At 43.5% G+C, this 18155-nt stretch overlaps 1 protein-coding gene across 1 annotated transcript in view; it reads right to left on the bottom strand.

The window, feature by feature from the left end:
• NOC2L (NOC2 like nucleolar associated transcriptional repressor) overlaps positions 1–18155 on the bottom strand; it is a 262749-nt gene that overhangs the window by 204211 nt on the left and 40383 nt on the right. Inside the window, exons 8-10 of the mRNA XM_082274336.1 lie at positions 13416–13526; positions 12232–12345; positions 9713–9901 (exon numbers count right to left, since the gene is read on the bottom strand). Coding sequence (XP_082130462.1) covers positions 9713–9901; positions 12232–12345; positions 13416–13526 — 414 coding nt within the window. The remainder of the gene's footprint in view (positions 1–9712; positions 9902–12231; positions 12346–13415; positions 13527–18155) is intronic.

Raw genomic sequence — 18155 nt, 5'->3', positions numbered from 1 at the left:
GTAAAGACTTATGGTTGGGAAATATGGCTACTGGAGGACTAAACACAAAGTCAGAAGTCTGACTCTGCACACCAGGGCTCCACCCATAAGCAAAATATGACTTTTGGGTGGACTAGCATTTTGATATGTGCTTCTTTAAATTGTAACAGGATGAACTAAACATTTGTGCTGTAATCACTAAGATAGTTAATGCCAATTAAAAAAAAAAAATTATAGCGTAATACACACATTTCAATGTCTGTGATATGAATTTGCATTCTACATAGTAGCTTACACACAGAGCAAGAAATAATCAAAAAAAATACTCATCTATAGCCTAGCAGTGGGAAGATTAACCCCTTAAGGGAAGGCACAATGCACAGCCAGAGTTCAGTGACTAACAAGCCAGAAATATCAGTCCTAACAATGTTTGTGCCTCATTCCCCAGACTAATGAGTAAGAAACAGCAGGGGACAGTCATCAGCGCCACTAATAGAACACCACAATAGGGTGGCCTGGAAGCTTTAAGCTGACACTCAAGTTACATTTTTGTTTTAGAAATTAAAAATTGTTTTTAAAAAAATGTAACGCAGTAGTATAAAGTGCATGTATCCTCAAAGCCAAGATCAATCCAGATATTTAGGAGTAAAAAGGATGCAAACAGAGCAAATCTCATGCAAACTTCTTATTATCTGTTCTTCCATCTCTCAGAGAAAAGAAGCTGTCTCTGAGTTCCTTCGATGCAATCCCTAGAAAGTGGATCCTATTAACACTCCTGAAACATTTTCTGTACTATAAAATAAAAGAGAATGGGATACAAGAATGGATAAAGATATTCTTGCTAAGAACAAATGGACAGTTCAGCAGTGCTGAAAGACAGCGTTTTCCCCACCAGGGTCCCCAAAATAGAAGAAGCTAGTAAGCAATTTAATTTTGGGGGCCAATCCTTTGACAAGTTTGTCTTTATGCAAAATAAATAGAGATTTTGTGTTCTGTTCCTTTACAATATATTTCAAGTGGTTGCTCTGTTGGCGAGAGGCATTTTCACTGTTAAGATGTAACCAAAAATTTACAATGAATACGCAGACAGCGGTAGCTGCAGAATGGAAAACAAATCAGCCCAATTCAAAGCCACAAGTCAAGGCTCTGTAATGGTTAATGACATTAGGGGGTCCAGTGATGGTCCTGTGCTGTGGCTGCCATCTTTACCATGACATTTCTAAAGGTCACGCCATGGAAGGGAGTTAAGCTATATCGCTCTGAATTCCGTAAAACAGACATTCTCTACAGTCGGCAGATTGAGGTGACAGGAAAGAAAACAAATCTAAGGAAAAAATAATTGGCTTATGAGTAGCTGTCTGAGCTGCAGAGTGAGAAGACGGGTTATCACGATCCAATTAAGAGTTTCCTTTACACAATCCCGCAGCCAGACTGGGTGGAGAGTAACCTGCAGCAGCAAACAAACATCTCTACTGTATAAAAGAGCCCTATATGCTTTACACAGCACTGCATGTGAGGTGGTTATATACTTTGTATATAGGGTCTTACTTCACCTTCAGTCTAAAAGGAGCTCTTAGAGCCACACTGCTGCAGCCTTCTGAGGAAAAAAAAATCTAAGCTAAAAATGTCACACTGGTAAAAGTGTACACAGTCAGAATGGGTATCATGGGACTGCCGAGTGGTGGTCCTCAGTATTTATACACGGATGTGGTCAATATGAGGTCTGTAAGTTATGTATGAATATCTGTATATAGATGCATTTACAAATTTTCTCACCGCTTGTATAACAGTGTAAATTTTCTGTCCCTTCAAAATAAGTTAACACCGTTATTAAGGTCTAAACCGCTGGCAACAAAAGTGAGTACACCCCTTAGTGAAAATGTCCAAATTGGGCCCAGTTAGCCATTTTCCCTCCCCGGTGTCATGTGACTTTTGTTAGTGTTACAAGGTCTCAGGTGCGAATCGGGAGCAGGTGTGTTAAATTTGGTGTTATCGCTCTCTCTCTCTCATACTGGTCACTGGAAGTTCAACATGGCATTTGATGGGAAAAAACTCTCTGAGGATCTGAAAAAAAGATAGCTTAGGCTTTAAGATGATTGCCAAGACCCTGAAACTGAGCTCCAGCACGGTGGCCAAGACCATACAGCAGTTTTACAGGACAGGTTCCACTCAGAACAGGCCTCGCCATGGTCGACCAAAGAAGAGGAGTGTACATGCTCTGCGCCATATCCAGAGGTTGTCTTTGAGAAATAGACCTAAGAGTGCCAGCATTGCTGCAGAGGTTGGAGGGGGGGGGTCAGCCTGTCAGTGCTCAGTCCATACCCTGCACACTGCAACAAGTTGATCTACATGGCTGTCATCCCAGAAGGAAGCTTCTTCTAAAGATGATGCACAAGAAAGCCCACGACCAGTTTGCTGAAGACAATCAGACTAAGGACATGGATTACTGGAACCAAGTCCTGTGGTCTGATGAGACCAAGATAAACTTATTTGGTTCAGATAGAGTCAAGCGTGTGGCAGCAACCAGATGAGGATTACAAAGACAAGTGTGTCTTGCCTACAGTCAAGCATGGTGGTGGGAGTGCCATGGTCTGGGGCTGAATGCGTGCTGCTGGCACTGGGGAGATACAGTTCATTGAGGGAACCATGAATGCCAACATGTACTGTGACATACTGAAGCAAAGCATTATCCCCCTCCCTTCGGAGACTGGGCTGCAGGGCAGTATTCCAACATAACGACCACATGCACACCTCCAAGACTACCACTGCCCTGCTAAAGAAGCTGAGGGTAAAGGTGATGGACTGGCCAAGCATGTCTCCAGACCTAAACCCTATTGAGCATCTGCGGGGGAACCTTAAATGGAAGGTGGAGGAACGCAAGGTCTCTAACATCCACCAGCTCATTGAGGAGTAGAAGAGGACTCCAGTGGCAACCTGTAAAGCTCTGGTGAAATTCATGCCCAAGAGGTTTAACGCAGTGCTGGAAAATAATGGTGGCCACACAAAGTGGACACTTTGGCCCAATTCGACTTGGGGGTGTACTCACTTTTGTTGGCAGCAGTTTAGACATTAATGGCTGTGTATTGAGCTATTTTGAGGTCACAGCTAATTTACACTGTTATACAAGCTGTACACTCACAACTTTACATTGTAGCAAAGTGTCATTTCTTCAGTGCTGTCACATGAAAAGATATAATAAAATATTTACAAAAATGTGAGGGGTGTACTCACTTTTGTGAGATACTGTATCACTCTAAATACAATTAGGAAGTGGTCAGGGTTAGGTATTATTTCGTCACAGGGCTTCTTTAGAGCAGCTGAGGGAGGAATGTATGACTTTACAAGCATACAAGAGTAGATACAGTAGTATGTAGGAGGAGGATTATCTCGCTGAACTCTTTACAAATAAAACATTTAAAATAAGTGGCATGGGGTAGGAGACATCATAGGCACTACTGCATACACACTGCAATTTTTTTTAGACCACAGGTTAAAAAGGAAAGAAAATAAGTCTTGATTCCCCAATCAACACAGTCAATGTTAATGTGGATGGGGGGCATCCCTCCAGCTGCGCAATTTTTTTTTTTTTCGGACCATGAGAGATTTCCCAGCCATAACTATACAATGATCACTCATGGTGGCTTTAGCCTCTGGCAGAGTTTGGAAAGAAAAAAAAAAAAAAAAACAACCTGATAGGCTCCTTGTATTGAAGTCAATCGATGGATCGACTTCAATACAACCAGCCTGCCCAAAGAAATATCAAAACTCATCCGGGTTCCTGCTGAATCGGCCGAATATTGATCTGTCTATAGCTGGCTTTAATCTCTTTCAGCCCATAATCAGTTTTCCAGTGATCCCCTATCGCCAAAAGAATAATGAATTAGGGTATTCATTAAATACTTTATCAAATAAAAGCTGTATATGTTGTGTTAAAGCAACAGTATTAATATTTTTTGGTATGCAAATTAGTCATATTTAAAAGGAGAAGTAGGGCCAAAGCTCTTTTGGCCCGCTGCTCCTGTAGATCACAGGAGTACACTTTATTCTGCACTACTGTGACCTGTATTCAGCTAACAGCAGGCTAAAGCCTGCTGTTGACTGATATCACTCAGCCGGTCCAAACTCTGAAGAGATCCCGACTTTAATGTTGGGGTCCACCCAGATGCCTGGAGCGGCAGCTGGCTCAGACACTCAGCACACACTTTCACACAACCAATCCCCAAAGCCACTTCTCTTTGCTGCTCCACTATCTGTGGCTTCTCCAATATCATCATAAACAGTGCATAATCAATTATCCTGTAAAGTACATGAGGACATCGAGGGACCACCCACATCCCAGAGAAATAGTGAGAAATAAAGAGTGCTAACTGCTGAGGGAGTGATAATCAAGCATGGGATCCCCTTCAAACTGTAAGGTTTCATTTTTGTTTCCCCAGGAGATTTACTTTACTATACTGTAAGACACTGAAAGGACACTTGTCACAGGAAAAACATACAGCCAATGCCAAATTCTAACTGTCAGACTACCCCTGGCATACATTGCTAACAGAATGAAAAGACAGCTGGCAGAGTCCCATACTCACAAACTAATGAATGCTAGATCAGCATAGCAGCCAGGAAACTAGCAAATTTCAGAGGGAAACGTCAGCAATGACCACCCTGAATATTTCCTTTACTACAGGTTTTCTTTACAGTTAAATATGTAAACCTTAGCAAAGACCTTTTATTATTCGGTCCCTTTTGATCTGCTAAATATAACATTGGAAGTATTTGTGCATGTATTTTATAACTGCAAATTAAAGAAACAGTTGATCTGGTCAGAAATTCACAGCAGTCCTCTGCACACTTCATGTCATATCTCAGACAGCCCTTCTAGTACTCATCTTGGACCACAAACCACATTTAGGCTAAAGAGATCTGAGAGTAAGATGTTCTTAACAGTTAAGCAAAAGACACTGGGCAGGTGCTTGACACCACTCAGCACACGAATATGCAGTGCGTTTTCATCCCACAACAGGGTGCTGAGTGCACTTCTGGCAGATCACCGGGTTTTTTTTTTTTTTTGGCTTTGTGGGGTTTTTAAAAAGGTTAAAAACTTTCTCATGACAGGTATAAATAAGGAACAGCTGGCTGCTGCTTTGTCCTCTAAAGTTCTCCAGTCACAGGTTTGTTTCCAATACTGTCTGATAGTAATTGTGTTCCAAAAACACAGTTCTAAAAAACCAGCTGGTATTCTGGTAAATCTACTGTTTTTTTTTCTCTGGTGAGATAATCAAATAATTTCAGAATTTCATTTGTAGAGGAAGGAGACTGCTGTATTTCTCATGATGAGCACAGGAGACTGTCGACTTGGCAAGATCTAATCTCAAGACCTAAGCAAAAGGGATTGTACACATATCCAGACACACCAAACAGCATTAAACCTAATTCCATTATACCAGAACAACAACTAAAAACATGTATGACCACCTGTCAATATGTGGATTAACTGCCTTGACTGAGCATTAGGCTGTCCACTGATGGACAGATGTCTCAAAGAGGACGATGGATGAAAAGACATCTGCCTGTCCACGACTGTAAAACTGAAGGGATCCCAATCCAATCTCCTCTCTGATCAATACAGAATGGGTAACAGCATGGAGGGCAGAGACATCCAAGAACACATTTTTTATTTATTTATTTTTTTTTTAAATAGGTTCTTCAGACTCTCCCAAAGAAAAAAAAAAAGCTGCTGACTAAAACAACTCTCACCTGTCCAGGGATCCAGCCCGGGTCCCTGGCGCTGCCATGACTAGTGTGGGAAGTCGGCTACGGCTTCTTGTGGGTTCACAGCTTGTTTCCCCCTGCGCTGCACTTTGTGAATGATCCCGCTGCCTGCTCAAATTTGTGATGTGTCTCAACAGGCTGCAGGCAGAGGGAAGGGAGGGGGGGCCGAACTTCCGCTAAAGTGGTAGCAGGTATCTATCAAAATAGGTACCTGCTTCCCCCCCCCCAAAAAAAAAAAAAAAAAAGTTCACAAAAGTTAGAGAGGAGCAGTGCCACCTGCTGGCAAACTCTGGCAAAAGAGGTAACTGCAACAGATGTGCAAAGTTCTGAGATTTGTCACTGACGATAAGACAGAATTTAATTCTTAACAGGTACACAATTAAGAAGTCATCATGACCGGTATTCTGTATGACCCTATGGCTATGTAGCATCCATAAGCATACAAGAGAAAAAGGATTCAGTAGTATGTATGAGAAACAGATGCAGAAGTATGTATGAGGACAATTGTTTCACTAAATTACTTATGTAAAACATGTAAAATGAGTGATGTGTTTAAGGGAGCAGGGATCCTAACCCCTTCCGGCCCACAGCCAATTTTCCAGATAATCCTTGGTGCCAGAATACTTGACAATGGCTAATGTCAGTCTAGAGAGTGTCACCCTCTTCTCTCCCATCACGTGACAATGCTTATCTCTAGCAACTGACTGTTAGACACAACAGTCAAAATGTAAGGCGGTCACATTTTCTCAGTGGTGTACCTAGGACATTAAGCACCTAGAGCTGGTCAGTTTTTTCTTTACTAACACAGACTAACCCCCCCCCCCCCCCCAACACAGGCAAGCTTCCTCAGCGCAGACCCTTCCCCCTAGTACAGATTGATATCTGCCATTCCCTCCCACCCATCAAGCACAGACACATTGCCCCCTACACAAACTCCTCAGTACAGACTGCACCCCACCCCTATCCCCAGCACAAACCAATCAGTACAGACCCTCCCCCAGCACAGACAAACCCCATGGCCTATCACAAACTTCTCAGTACAGACTTTTCACCAGCCCTCTCCCAAGTACAGATTGATCCCCCAACGCAAACCCCTTAGTACAGACCTAGCCCCCCAGCACAAAACCATTAGTACAGACCCCCCCCCCCCCCTCCACTTAAATACAGAACAAACCCTTCAACAATGACCAACCCCCTTCAGCACAGATCAAACCCCCAACATAAACTACTCAGTACAGACCGACTCTCTCCCCCCTGCATCCCCATTGTACAGAAATACTCCTCTCTCTCCGGTATAGAGCCCCCAACTAGGATAGAAACCCCCCTTCCAACACCCCCACCTCCCTCAGTACAGACACACACTGCCTCCCTTCAATACAGAACCTGCAGCATACAACCCCGTTGCCCCCCTCCAGTACAGACACCTCTCCACCCGCGACCCCTCAGTACAGGCAAACCTTCCACCAACCCTGCCTCCCCCCCAGTATAGAATTTGCGGCACAGAAACCCCTTCTCCAGTGCAGAACCCTCAGAGCTTTCCCCCACTCTAAATGTAATCAGAATATCATATACAGCAGGAGTTCATGATGAGCGGAGCAGGAGAGAAGACTTTCTCCCACTCTGAGCTGTGGCCGTCTTATATTTGGCTTTTAGACTGCATGGCGCTGTGGTGCGGTGCAGTGCAACATAAAAAAAACAAATGTCAGCAGCACAGCCGTCAATTCCTGCAACCCCCCCCCCCCCTTTGTACACTACTTTTTCCCATATCTAGAAGGGCAAGGTATTTCTGCCTGCTGGGGTAAATGAAAGGCATTCATTGCTGGAGATATGAAGTGGGATGTCTCTTTCAAATGTTCTTCAGTACAATGCCCCTTGCTGGGGACACCTTTATAAACACTGTTCAGATACAGTGCTGTGTCTAAAAAGACAGATAATAGTTGAACAGGGCAAGAAGTCCAGAGGGTAGCATAGGAGGCAGGCAGAAATGCCTTTTAAAGTAAAAAATGAAGAGGTCAAAGTTTCTACTTAAGGATTACAAGAATAAAACAGGTGTGTATACCTCACAGGAACTACTTGATAATATAAAAAAGGATTCTAAATTATTTTCATTTTTTTTTTTTTTTTATGAATCAGCTTGATTTGAATCTCATCAGTGGGTCAATGTTTTAAAGACCTTAACTTAAAGTTTATTATTTATAAAAATGTGGAGAATCCATACATATTTTATGAATTAGCAATAACTAATATTGCTTTTAGTGTAACTGAACCTGTAATAAAAAATTAGCATGCACTAATACCAAATATTCTGCAGGTGGCAGCATTGCTTATAAGAGAGGCCACCTGCACATAATCCTTGCTGCTTTTGCATACATACAGGGTACAGAAAAGACACGGGGGGGGGAGCTCCAGCACAATTACCTGTGTGACTCTGACAAAGAATGTGTACATTTAGGCCTCATTTACATTGAAAAAGCTAAAAACGCAAGAGAAGTCAGGGAAAGTATAAACAACTTTTATGCTTCCCAGATCACTTTTCCAGCATTTAGATGTTCCTACTTTAAATCAGGTTTAGGTGCATTTGCATGCATTTAGAAGATCTAAACAGATCCTAGACTTACAGAATTCTGGTTTCTCTAAACAAAGCTAAACTGAACACTTGTAAATGCATAGTGTGAATGGCGTTACTGAAAAAGCATTACATGCATTTATAGGCATTTAGAAATTTCTATAAAGGAGATGTATAGCCAAAGCTTGTTTGGCTGTACATCTCCTATGGACCCACAGGAGTGCAGTTTGTTCTGCACTCCTGTGACCCGTTTTCAGCAGAGCAGTCTGAAGTCTGCTCTCTGCTGACATCAAGATGGCAGTCCAGGCACCGCATCACGACCACAGAGTCGGGATCCGCCAGGTGCCTGGACTGACACCCGGCTCAGCCTTTCAGCATGCCGCTGAGAGCCTGAGCCAGCCGCTCCCCTCCCCAGCTCAGCACTCCAATGAGCAAAGAGGGGGCAGAGCAGAGAGCTGCTGGCTGACAGTCAGCAGCTCTCCGCTCAGGGAGCTGTCAGAACCGAGCTATCGGCGGTGTTCAATCGCTTGGTTCTCAGTGTAGAGGCATCGGGAGACAGATGCATTGGACCGATGCTGCATCTACCTAGGTAAGTGTAAATTGGGGAAAAAGCTGATTCTCATACATCTCCTTTAAGATGCACAGAAATCATGGTTTAACAGTGCAAGTGTGAATGAGGCGTTAATCTTTTAGAATGTACAGCACACATTTACTAGTGATAGCTACTCATACACTGTTCACTAGGGATGGGCCGATACCTGTTTTTTTAAGAGCAAGTAGGAGAACTGATACTTGTGCTCAAGTACTCGCCAATACCAACTGATGCCATGCGGTGTGAGCCCATACAAAATGCATGGGCTCAAATTGCATTGCAAAGAATCGCATTTGATTTGAACAGGAATGCAGTGTGATTCCTATCCGAATCACATGTGGTTACCCCCACTGCTTGTGTGAGAACCCAAGCTCAAGTCACTATCACAACCCTGGGGTCACACAGGAGCGGTGAGGGAAATCACATGTGATTCAGACAAGAATCACACCGCATTTCTTTTGAAATGGCATGTGATTGTTTGCAGTGCAGTCTGAGACCATTAATTTTGTATGGGCTCAAACTGTACTGCAAAGGTATTGCTTTTAGCCATCAGAGCATTTGCACGATTACAGGTACTCATGCAAATTCTTAGTATAGTTATTAGGGCAATCATACTGTTCACCAATATCACAACTGCATAACAAAGAGCCACCTAGTGCAAGATTAGTTCAGTGATCACAAATGACAAGGGCAATTCTGCTTTGGGTGCTTTGACTGCAATCAACTGCAGGAATTCTAGAATGCAAATTAATACAGACAAATCAACAGCTACTGACATACATTAGCTGCTCTGCCAATTCTCATCTCACCTTCTTCTTTAGGGTCATGGCACTGCGCAGGTGAATTGCAAGCTGTCTGACATATACAAATATGTGCTGATAGGAGGCCTGGACGTTCAGCGCATACATCTCGGTTAAAGTACGCTGCATGAAGTTGATCATGGGAAGGGCATTGGGAGATGTAAATTTACAATTCTTCACATAGGAGATGTACATTTTCTGCATGAGGAAGAAGACATAGCAAATATTTAAAACAGATGCACACAGGAATGCCAACTTTCACCTTTCTATTGAAATCTGTTTATCTAGCCCTTTCCTTGTCGGAACATTTTAATATGATTATTGTTATACTCAACCTCTTGAGGCAAACCATTAACTGCACAGATAAACATATATGAAAGCCATTTTACCAAAGGATTTGCATTACTGTCTGTCCAGCCCAGAGATTTGCAAAGCACAGCCCTCACTTTGTTACTGTAAGGAGGGCTTCCTGGTAACCTTCTCCATGTTCTGGCCAGATATCAGGCCTGAATACTGGCATGTGGACAGGGCAGTGATGTGATATCCCTCCAAGTAAGCTCTGACACCATCTGACATTAAAAAATAATTAGAGTGGTCTCCTGAAGCAGGGGGTCAAGTCAGGGAGGCAAGTAAGGCTTTGGTGGGAGGGAGGTCACTTTGTTCTTTCCTTTTGCAAACATGTTCCTTGTAAAAATGTGAGCACTGCAGCAAAACTGACTGGCTGCTTCTACCTATGCCAGTCTAATTTCTGCTGTGCAGGGTAATGCGGTGGACAAGAAGAGATCCTGTCATTTAACCACCTCTTCTCTCCCTTTGTCTTTTAACAGAACACTTTGAATACTGCAGACAGAATAGGTTAATTGACAAAGGAAGAGGAAAGGGCAGGCAAAGAACATAATCCCCATTGCAAGGGGAGTCACATCTCTCCTTGCTGAAAGTTCGACACTGACATTAGTATGAATGCAGTTAGGATTATTACATTACACAGAAGTCCTCAGGACCTAGGAGAACCATAGTTAGCAGGTTATCTGCACACAGAAAAAGCCAGAAATTTTTTTTTTTTTCCTGGAGTTTTGCTTAAATTGGTAACCACAGTACTACAGAATTTCTGTATGTGGTTGACAGCACTGTAAAAAAAAAAAAAAAAAAAAAAAACACACATCTACGTGCCTTTTTTCCTAATCGATACAGCTGTCACATGACCCGTTTTTATTATTTTTTGGCAAGAACATGGTGTGGGTGGACTTCTGCCAGTCACAGGCTGTGTCCCGCTCCAACAGTCTGTGCCTTAGAATAAGAGGGAGGTGAAGCCTCCATTACTCTACATTATCCTGCCCCCGTTGTGTTTAGCTGGTGACTAGGCATGGAGGAGGAGGGAGGGAGTGGGCTGTCATTTACCACTGTGTAGGCACCCACATGTGCGACTCTATAGTTACATGGGCTGCTCAGATGTGATAGGGAGGAAATGCTCCGCTTAGAAACTCACTGAAAACGGAGCATGTGCAGAGCTGCTAACACTGCTCTGCAAAATCCCTAGCTGTATTGAGGCAATGGACAGAAGGTGGAGATAGAGAACAACAGGATCAACCAGTTTTTTGCAGACTACAGAAAACAAATCCCATAGTGAATGAGTATGAACAGCATGTAATCCAGCATTTATTGATAGCTTTGTATGGGTTTAGTGACAGTTTAAAATGAATTTAAAAAAAACACACACAGCAACCCTAATACAATACACAAGTTAAGTTGACATATGTATGACACACAAATACAGATATATTGAAAAGTATGCATCTTTCTTTAAAATTTCAGATTAGTCAAGAAGCACTATGACTACAAAATTCTGAGATGAGCTCCAATTTTCTATTTGGTGGTGACGGAGAACATTATTTTACCACCTACATTTTAAGCAAAGCAAAAGAGCCCCAAAGCAGATGAGGAATATGCTTTTAACCTAGTATTTTTTTTTAATGCATGTTGCTGGCATATCTCATTGTTGCCTTATGAGGCCTTATGATGTTGTTATGCCTTATGTTACCTTTGATTATCCATGAAGGTGATATGGGTGTACAATATTAAAAAGGCAGCCATCCCAACAAAAGCTCAAGTAGTTGTTATAAAGTGAGGGCACAATTAGATCTGTGTGTGCATGGAGGTGTGTTTTTGGAGCATTAGGCAGATATGTTGTCATGCATCAACGCGCATTTCCTTTCAGTGTCAATGTTTTATTAACCAGCATTTTAAATGTGTTTTTCCCGGTTAGGAATTGGTGTGGAAAGAGTTAACAGCCATTGACCAAGGCTTGTTAAACTCTGCTGCCAATGCATCAAAACACATTAACCATGCGTGTGAATGTTGCAATATTGACTTCTATGGGCCTCCAAAAGCACTAACACAGAGAAAATGCACTGTAGTCCTGAGATGAAACAGAATATTTTTATTTTGGGGAAGTTAGACACTTGTATTCCAGTGCATTGCAACATGTGCATTAAAAAGCCACAGTGTAATTGTGCCCTTAATGATCTTACCTTTAGCACGGGGTTGAGATACGTGTCTTGCCTGTGTCTGCAGATCTTATTTAGTACCAAGAATGCTAAAACTCTGACAGTTTCTTCTCCTGTACTCCAAAGAACAATGGCTTGCTGCACAAAGGAACATTCATGATCAATACAAACACCTTAAAATGAAATAACTCAAAAATTGAATATTACAGAAAAAAAAAAATATATATATATATCTCCTATGCAGTTCTCTTAAGAAATATAACTGGGCCTAGGCAAATACTTTCTGTGGGCTTATATCTGCAATGTCAGTACATCTAAGCAACAGTGGCAGAGCCAGAGGGCTAGCTGGGGTGGCAATTGCCACCCAAGACGAAGTCCTTGCCACCCCTGTTGCCACCCCGCTCGCTGAAAACATTACACTCATTAGCTGAACGATAGAGCGTGGGCGCCTGCAGCTAGTTCTCCTGACTGAGCGGTGAGCAGCAGCGGCGCCGTGAGCAGCTGCACAGCTAACCAATCACGCGTGCCTGCACAACTGATTGGTTCGCTGTGCCGCTACTCACGACGTGATTGGTTCGCTGTGCCGCGCTCACCGCTCGGTCAAGAGAACTAGCTGCGGTCCGGGCAGACTGAACATGTGGGATGGATGTGTCAGGCTGTGTTCTTCTTCTACCTTAGGTAAGTCTCTCTGGTCTCTGCATTGAAGGGGACACGGCATGCTGGTCCCTTCATTGATGGGGGGGTACGCTGGTCACTACATTGATGGGGGGGTACGCTGGTCACTGCATTGAATGGGGGCATGCTGTAGTAACTCTGCATTGAATGGGGGCACACTGTAGTAACTCTGCATTCAATGGGGGCATGCTGTAGTAACTCTGCACTACTAAAAATGCGTGACAAAGAGGATCCGCTGCAAAAAAATATCGCAATATATTGACCCCCCAAAATAATACCTTGCCACCCCTGTTTTAAAAGTCTAGCTCCGCCACTGCTAAGCAAAATCCCACCCTCTCCTTTGAGATGACCACTATACTCCTAAGAATTGGAGGGTTCTGTTTTAATATTAAGGATTAAAACAGATCAAAGGTTAAAGAAATACATCCAAAAAAGACACTGCCAAAGGCTGAACATGTGTTAATGTGGAAGTAACATAATCTCTGCAGCATGTACTAGACAAAAACCTGTAAGAAATCGAGAATCAAACTTACCTTTAAAAGCTGACGGGTGTGTTTTGGGAAGCACAGGTAAAAATGCACAGTGTTGATCACATGCTGAAGAAGAGCTGCACCAACCGTGGCTTCTGTCAGGCAAGTCAGGAGCTGACAAAAATTAAATTATTCAGTTATACATATAGCTATTCTTAAACCAGAAAGCTCCACCCTGATTTACTACTGTACTACTTTTAGGAGAAGTCCAAAATATTAATCGTTTTGTTTATCTGTAAACTCCTTTTCTTTGAGTGTATTATATGACAGAGGACACGGCAAGCACTAAGGAACAGACCAGAAAATAAGGGAACTCTGTCCTGTGATGTAATAAAAAAAAAAAAAAAAGACTACTTTTTATGATGTCCCAGAGCACTGAACATGAAGGGTGGGCAACCCCGCAACAAAGCCAACATGCCCAAAAAAAGGAGCAAGGGAAGGCTGCCATGAAAAGAGAAACCACCTTAGATAAGAAAGAAGATCGAGGCATTGACACCACCCTAACCTGGTGAAGAACCAAGAAAAGTTCCTTGCAGAAAAGACAAAACAGAAAGTATACACACAGTGTGTACTAAAAACCACACCAAACCGTCTCACTGAGAGCAACAGGCCCAAAGAACATCCATGCAACTCCTGGAAGGGGGGGGGGGGGGGCACTCTTATACAGAAAAGACAAGCTGGGCTCTGGAGTTACTGAAATCTCATTTGAACGGTTTATTAAAACATAGCACACTTACAAATAATAAAACTGTGACCAGCCAGGATGGGTAGGGAACACCACAGAGCAGCAGAGTTACCGTAATCCAGCCATCAAGGTCTGGCAAATCATGCAGCAGCAACAGGGAAGTGACCGTTAAAACACAGTGTGATGACGAGTGTGGGTGGGGTCATTACATATTTCAGGAGCTACGTCCCTTTCTCAAGGGGTCAATATAGCATCTATCACAAACCTGGGATCTCTGGTTCTGTACACAGACTTGTCCAGTTTGTTGTTGAATCTGGACTCCAAATCAATGTGGGTGCAGAAAATGCTCCTTTGACACAGAGGAAGTGGAGGATTTGTGCCCCTGAAACAGTGGAAATGCTAGATAACTGCAGGGAGTCAGTACTAATCTGACCCTTAGGGACTTACTGCAGGGTGATTTTTGCAGGGGGTCCTCCCTACCTGAAAAAGGGATTTGGAGGCCCCCAACCCGTGTGTGTGTGTGTGTGTGTGTGTGTGTGTGTGTGTGTGTGTGTGTGTGTGTGTGTGTGTGTGTGAGAGGCAATGGCTTATGAAGGGTTCCCCAGAGGGAAGTGAACACACAGCCAAGAGACATGTCAGCCTAACCCAGAACACCTATTCAGTAGTCACCCTCAATAAACAAGTCTCATTACTTTCTGTGCCTGAAGGAATTAAGTGGCAATGCAACTGTGCAGAACTGTAGGTAGATGATGAGAAGGCAGAGTAATCGTGCAGTACTGTCAACACTGTGTAGCTTAGGTGGTGCAAGGCTTGTGCCCTGCACCCAGGGATGGGTGCCTGCACAAACACATGGAATGAGCTCGCCGCACTGGACCATCTTTTCTAACAGCGCCACTACTACTGTGTAAACTGCAAATAAAACAATTCACTATACAGGATAAAAATGTCAGGGGGAAATGCCACTATCAAAAGTTAAATAAAATAAAAGCTTTCTTGCATTCTTAGAACTCAGTTGATCTAAAAAGGCAGGCAAAAAAACCTCCTGGCACCCTAGAGCAGTGGTCCTCAACCCTGGCTTACAGGGCCCTCAAACAGGCCAGATTTGCAAGATAACTGAAATAAATCCCAGGTGATATAATTTGCTGCTCAGTGATTGCAGTACTCTAGTCTGCATCTCCCCAAGGTAATACCTAAAATCTGGCCTGTTAGTGGGCCCTGTAGGCCAGGGTTGAGGACCACTGCCCTAGAGTGCCTACCTCTCTTGTAAAGCACTGGATTCAACGTTTTGCAGATTTACTCTAAAGAATAAATTGTACTTTTAGCAAATTTGCAGCTCTGTAACAGGAATATAAAAAATGTTGATACAAATGATTATTTTGACAAAATACTTGCCACTGCCCAGGTTGTACAGGGCTGGTCCAGTCCTAACACCCCCCCACTCCCCCTCTCATCTTTATGTAATCAATGAAGACAGTTTATTTTGGAAATGGGGTGTATCTATTCACACCAGTTCTGTACAACCTATACTGAGGGAAGCACACCATCTTCCAAAATCAATTCAAAGTTTTGATGTACAACACATTCCCTAATGCTGGGCCGCAGTTCTAATGTTAGGGGCGGTTTGTAATTAGATACAGAAGACAGTGGGGAGTCTCTGCGATTAGCTGCTGGTGGGAAGCTCCATTGAAAACACTAGGAGGTTGACAGCTCCCACTTGTATTCATGGCTGCCAACATATAATCAGGCAGTGAATACCTGCCAATGATCGACCGTGGACGTAGACTGTCTACATCCAAGGCTGATCATTGCTAGTAATCGCTTTGTGACCGTTTACATGCGAGCACCCGCGAATAGCTGCAGGAGCTGTCAACCTCCCATTGCTTTCCATGGGGCTTCCCTCCCGCAGTGAATCCCAGGGAACCCCTGCACCACCAACATAGCTGTAAAGTTTGATAGAGAGGGGTCATCTCTATGGGACCTGGTTGGACACCTGATTGAGAAGAAAAAAGCATGTATTAATTGGTTTGTGCAAAGGTTTTATGGTCTAGAAACTATGGTATATACACTGGAATTTATGCAGCTATGATGCTATACTGGTAATGGCGGTGATCGGCGACCTATAGTGGGATGGGGATAGTGTGGTGGGCAATCTGACGCTAGCCAAAACTGGCTGGGAGGTACACTAATTGACTGACACTACTACAGTGATCAGTGCAAATACTGCATACCGTCTCTGTACTAATGACAATGGCTGGCAAGGGATTAACATCTAGGGACAATTAACCTGACCTCTTGCCGACCGTCCAACATACATTTTCTGAGAGGCACTGGCTTTTCTGCTAAGAATGACGTACCTGTACATGATTCTGCAGTTCCTGGGCTGAGTGGCGACTGCCGGCGACCCGCTCCAGCTGTTATTGAACGCAGTAGGAGTCAACCAGCAGTCCTGGTGGACTTAATGTCTGCCGGCACCCTGTGAGCTTTCCACTATCTTTGTTTACGGCTTTATATGGCAATAATATGTGATTTTCAAACATGCTGCTTAAACACAGCGATGGTATGGAGACCAGGGGTTAGTTGAAGAGTTGTTGGTGCTGCAAGTTGTCCATTATGCTCTAGTTTTGGTGCTGGACCTGTACCCTATATTTGCCTAATAGAGTCAAATTGCAGCAAATAGCAGGAATTCTGAAAGTACTCATAATACAGGTACATCTCATAAAATTAGAATATCATCCAAAAAGGTAATTTATTTCAGTAATTTAATTTAAAAAGTGAAACTCATTTTATATACACTGCTCAAAAAAATTAAAGGAACAGTTTTTAATCCGAGTATAGCATCAAGTCAAACTGGGATATTGATCTGGTAAGTTAAGTAGCAGAGGGGGTTGTTAATTTTAGCTGCTTTAGTGCACTAGATGGGCAACAATGAGATGACCTACAAAACAGGAATGGTTTTACAAGTGGAGGCCACTGACATTTTTTTTCCTCTACTCATCTTTTCTGACTGTTTTTCACTAGTTTTGCATTTGGCTAAGGTCAGGGTCACTACTGGTAGCATGAGGCGATGCCTGGACCCTATAGAGGTTGCACAGGCATTCCAACTCCTCCAGGATGGCCCATCAATACGTTCCATTTCCAGAAGGTTTGCGGTGTCTCCCAGGTTAGTCTCAAGAGCATGGAGGCGATTCCAGGAGACAGGCAGTTACTCTAAGAGAGCTGGACAGGGCGGTAGTAGGTCCTTAACCCATCAGCATGCATCTACTCCTTTGTGCAAGGAGGAACAGGATGAACGCTGCCAGAGCCCTACAAAATTACCTCCAGCAGGTGTGAATGTATCAGACCAAACAGACTTTTGCTTTGATAGCAGCCTTCAGTTCATCTGCATTGTTGGGTCTGGTGTGTCTCATCTTCCTCTAAACAAAACCATACAGATTATTCATAGGTGTACCCCAGACCCCTACACTGCACTTCAAAGTTTTCAAAACACCGAAGTCTGCATTTTTGAATACTGAAAGTTTTTTTTAAATCGGCGCCCTTGGCAGCCGAGTAAACCAGTAGTGACGCTGGGGCGTCGCTTCCGGGTTACATCATCGGAGACCCGATCAAACCAGTCGGCGGTCATCCCGGCTGGTTGCTCGGGTCTCCCAGACCCGGGCAGAGCGGCGGAAGGCAGCGGGATGTCCCCTCCTGCTCGCTGGGATAACGTCCAAGCAGCTGTTGAGCCGCATCAGTTATCTCCAAAAACCCGACCACCGGCTCTAAAAAACAGTACCTCTAGCTGCAGGCATCACCCCAGTACAACCACATACATGTACATCGGTCTGTGGGAAGTAGTTAAACCAGGTATTAGTACTTTTGGCAGTGTGTGCAGGTGCCAAGTCCTGCTGGAAAATGAAATCAGCATCTCCATAAAGCTTGTCAGCAGAGAAACCATGAAGTGCTCTAGAATTTCCTGGTAGAGGGCTGCGCTGACTTTGGACTTGATAAAACACAGTGGACTAACACCAGCAGATGACATGGCTCCCCAAATCATCACTGACTGTGAAAACTTCAAAATG

The sequence above is a fragment of the Pelophylax lessonae genome (genome assembly GCF_965119305.1).
Source record: "Pelophylax lessonae genome assembly, chromosome: 12".
NCBI classification, from domain to species: Eukaryota; Metazoa; Chordata; class Amphibia; order Anura; family Ranidae; genus Pelophylax; species Pelophylax lessonae.
This window is presented reverse-complemented; position numbering and strand designations above follow the sequence as displayed.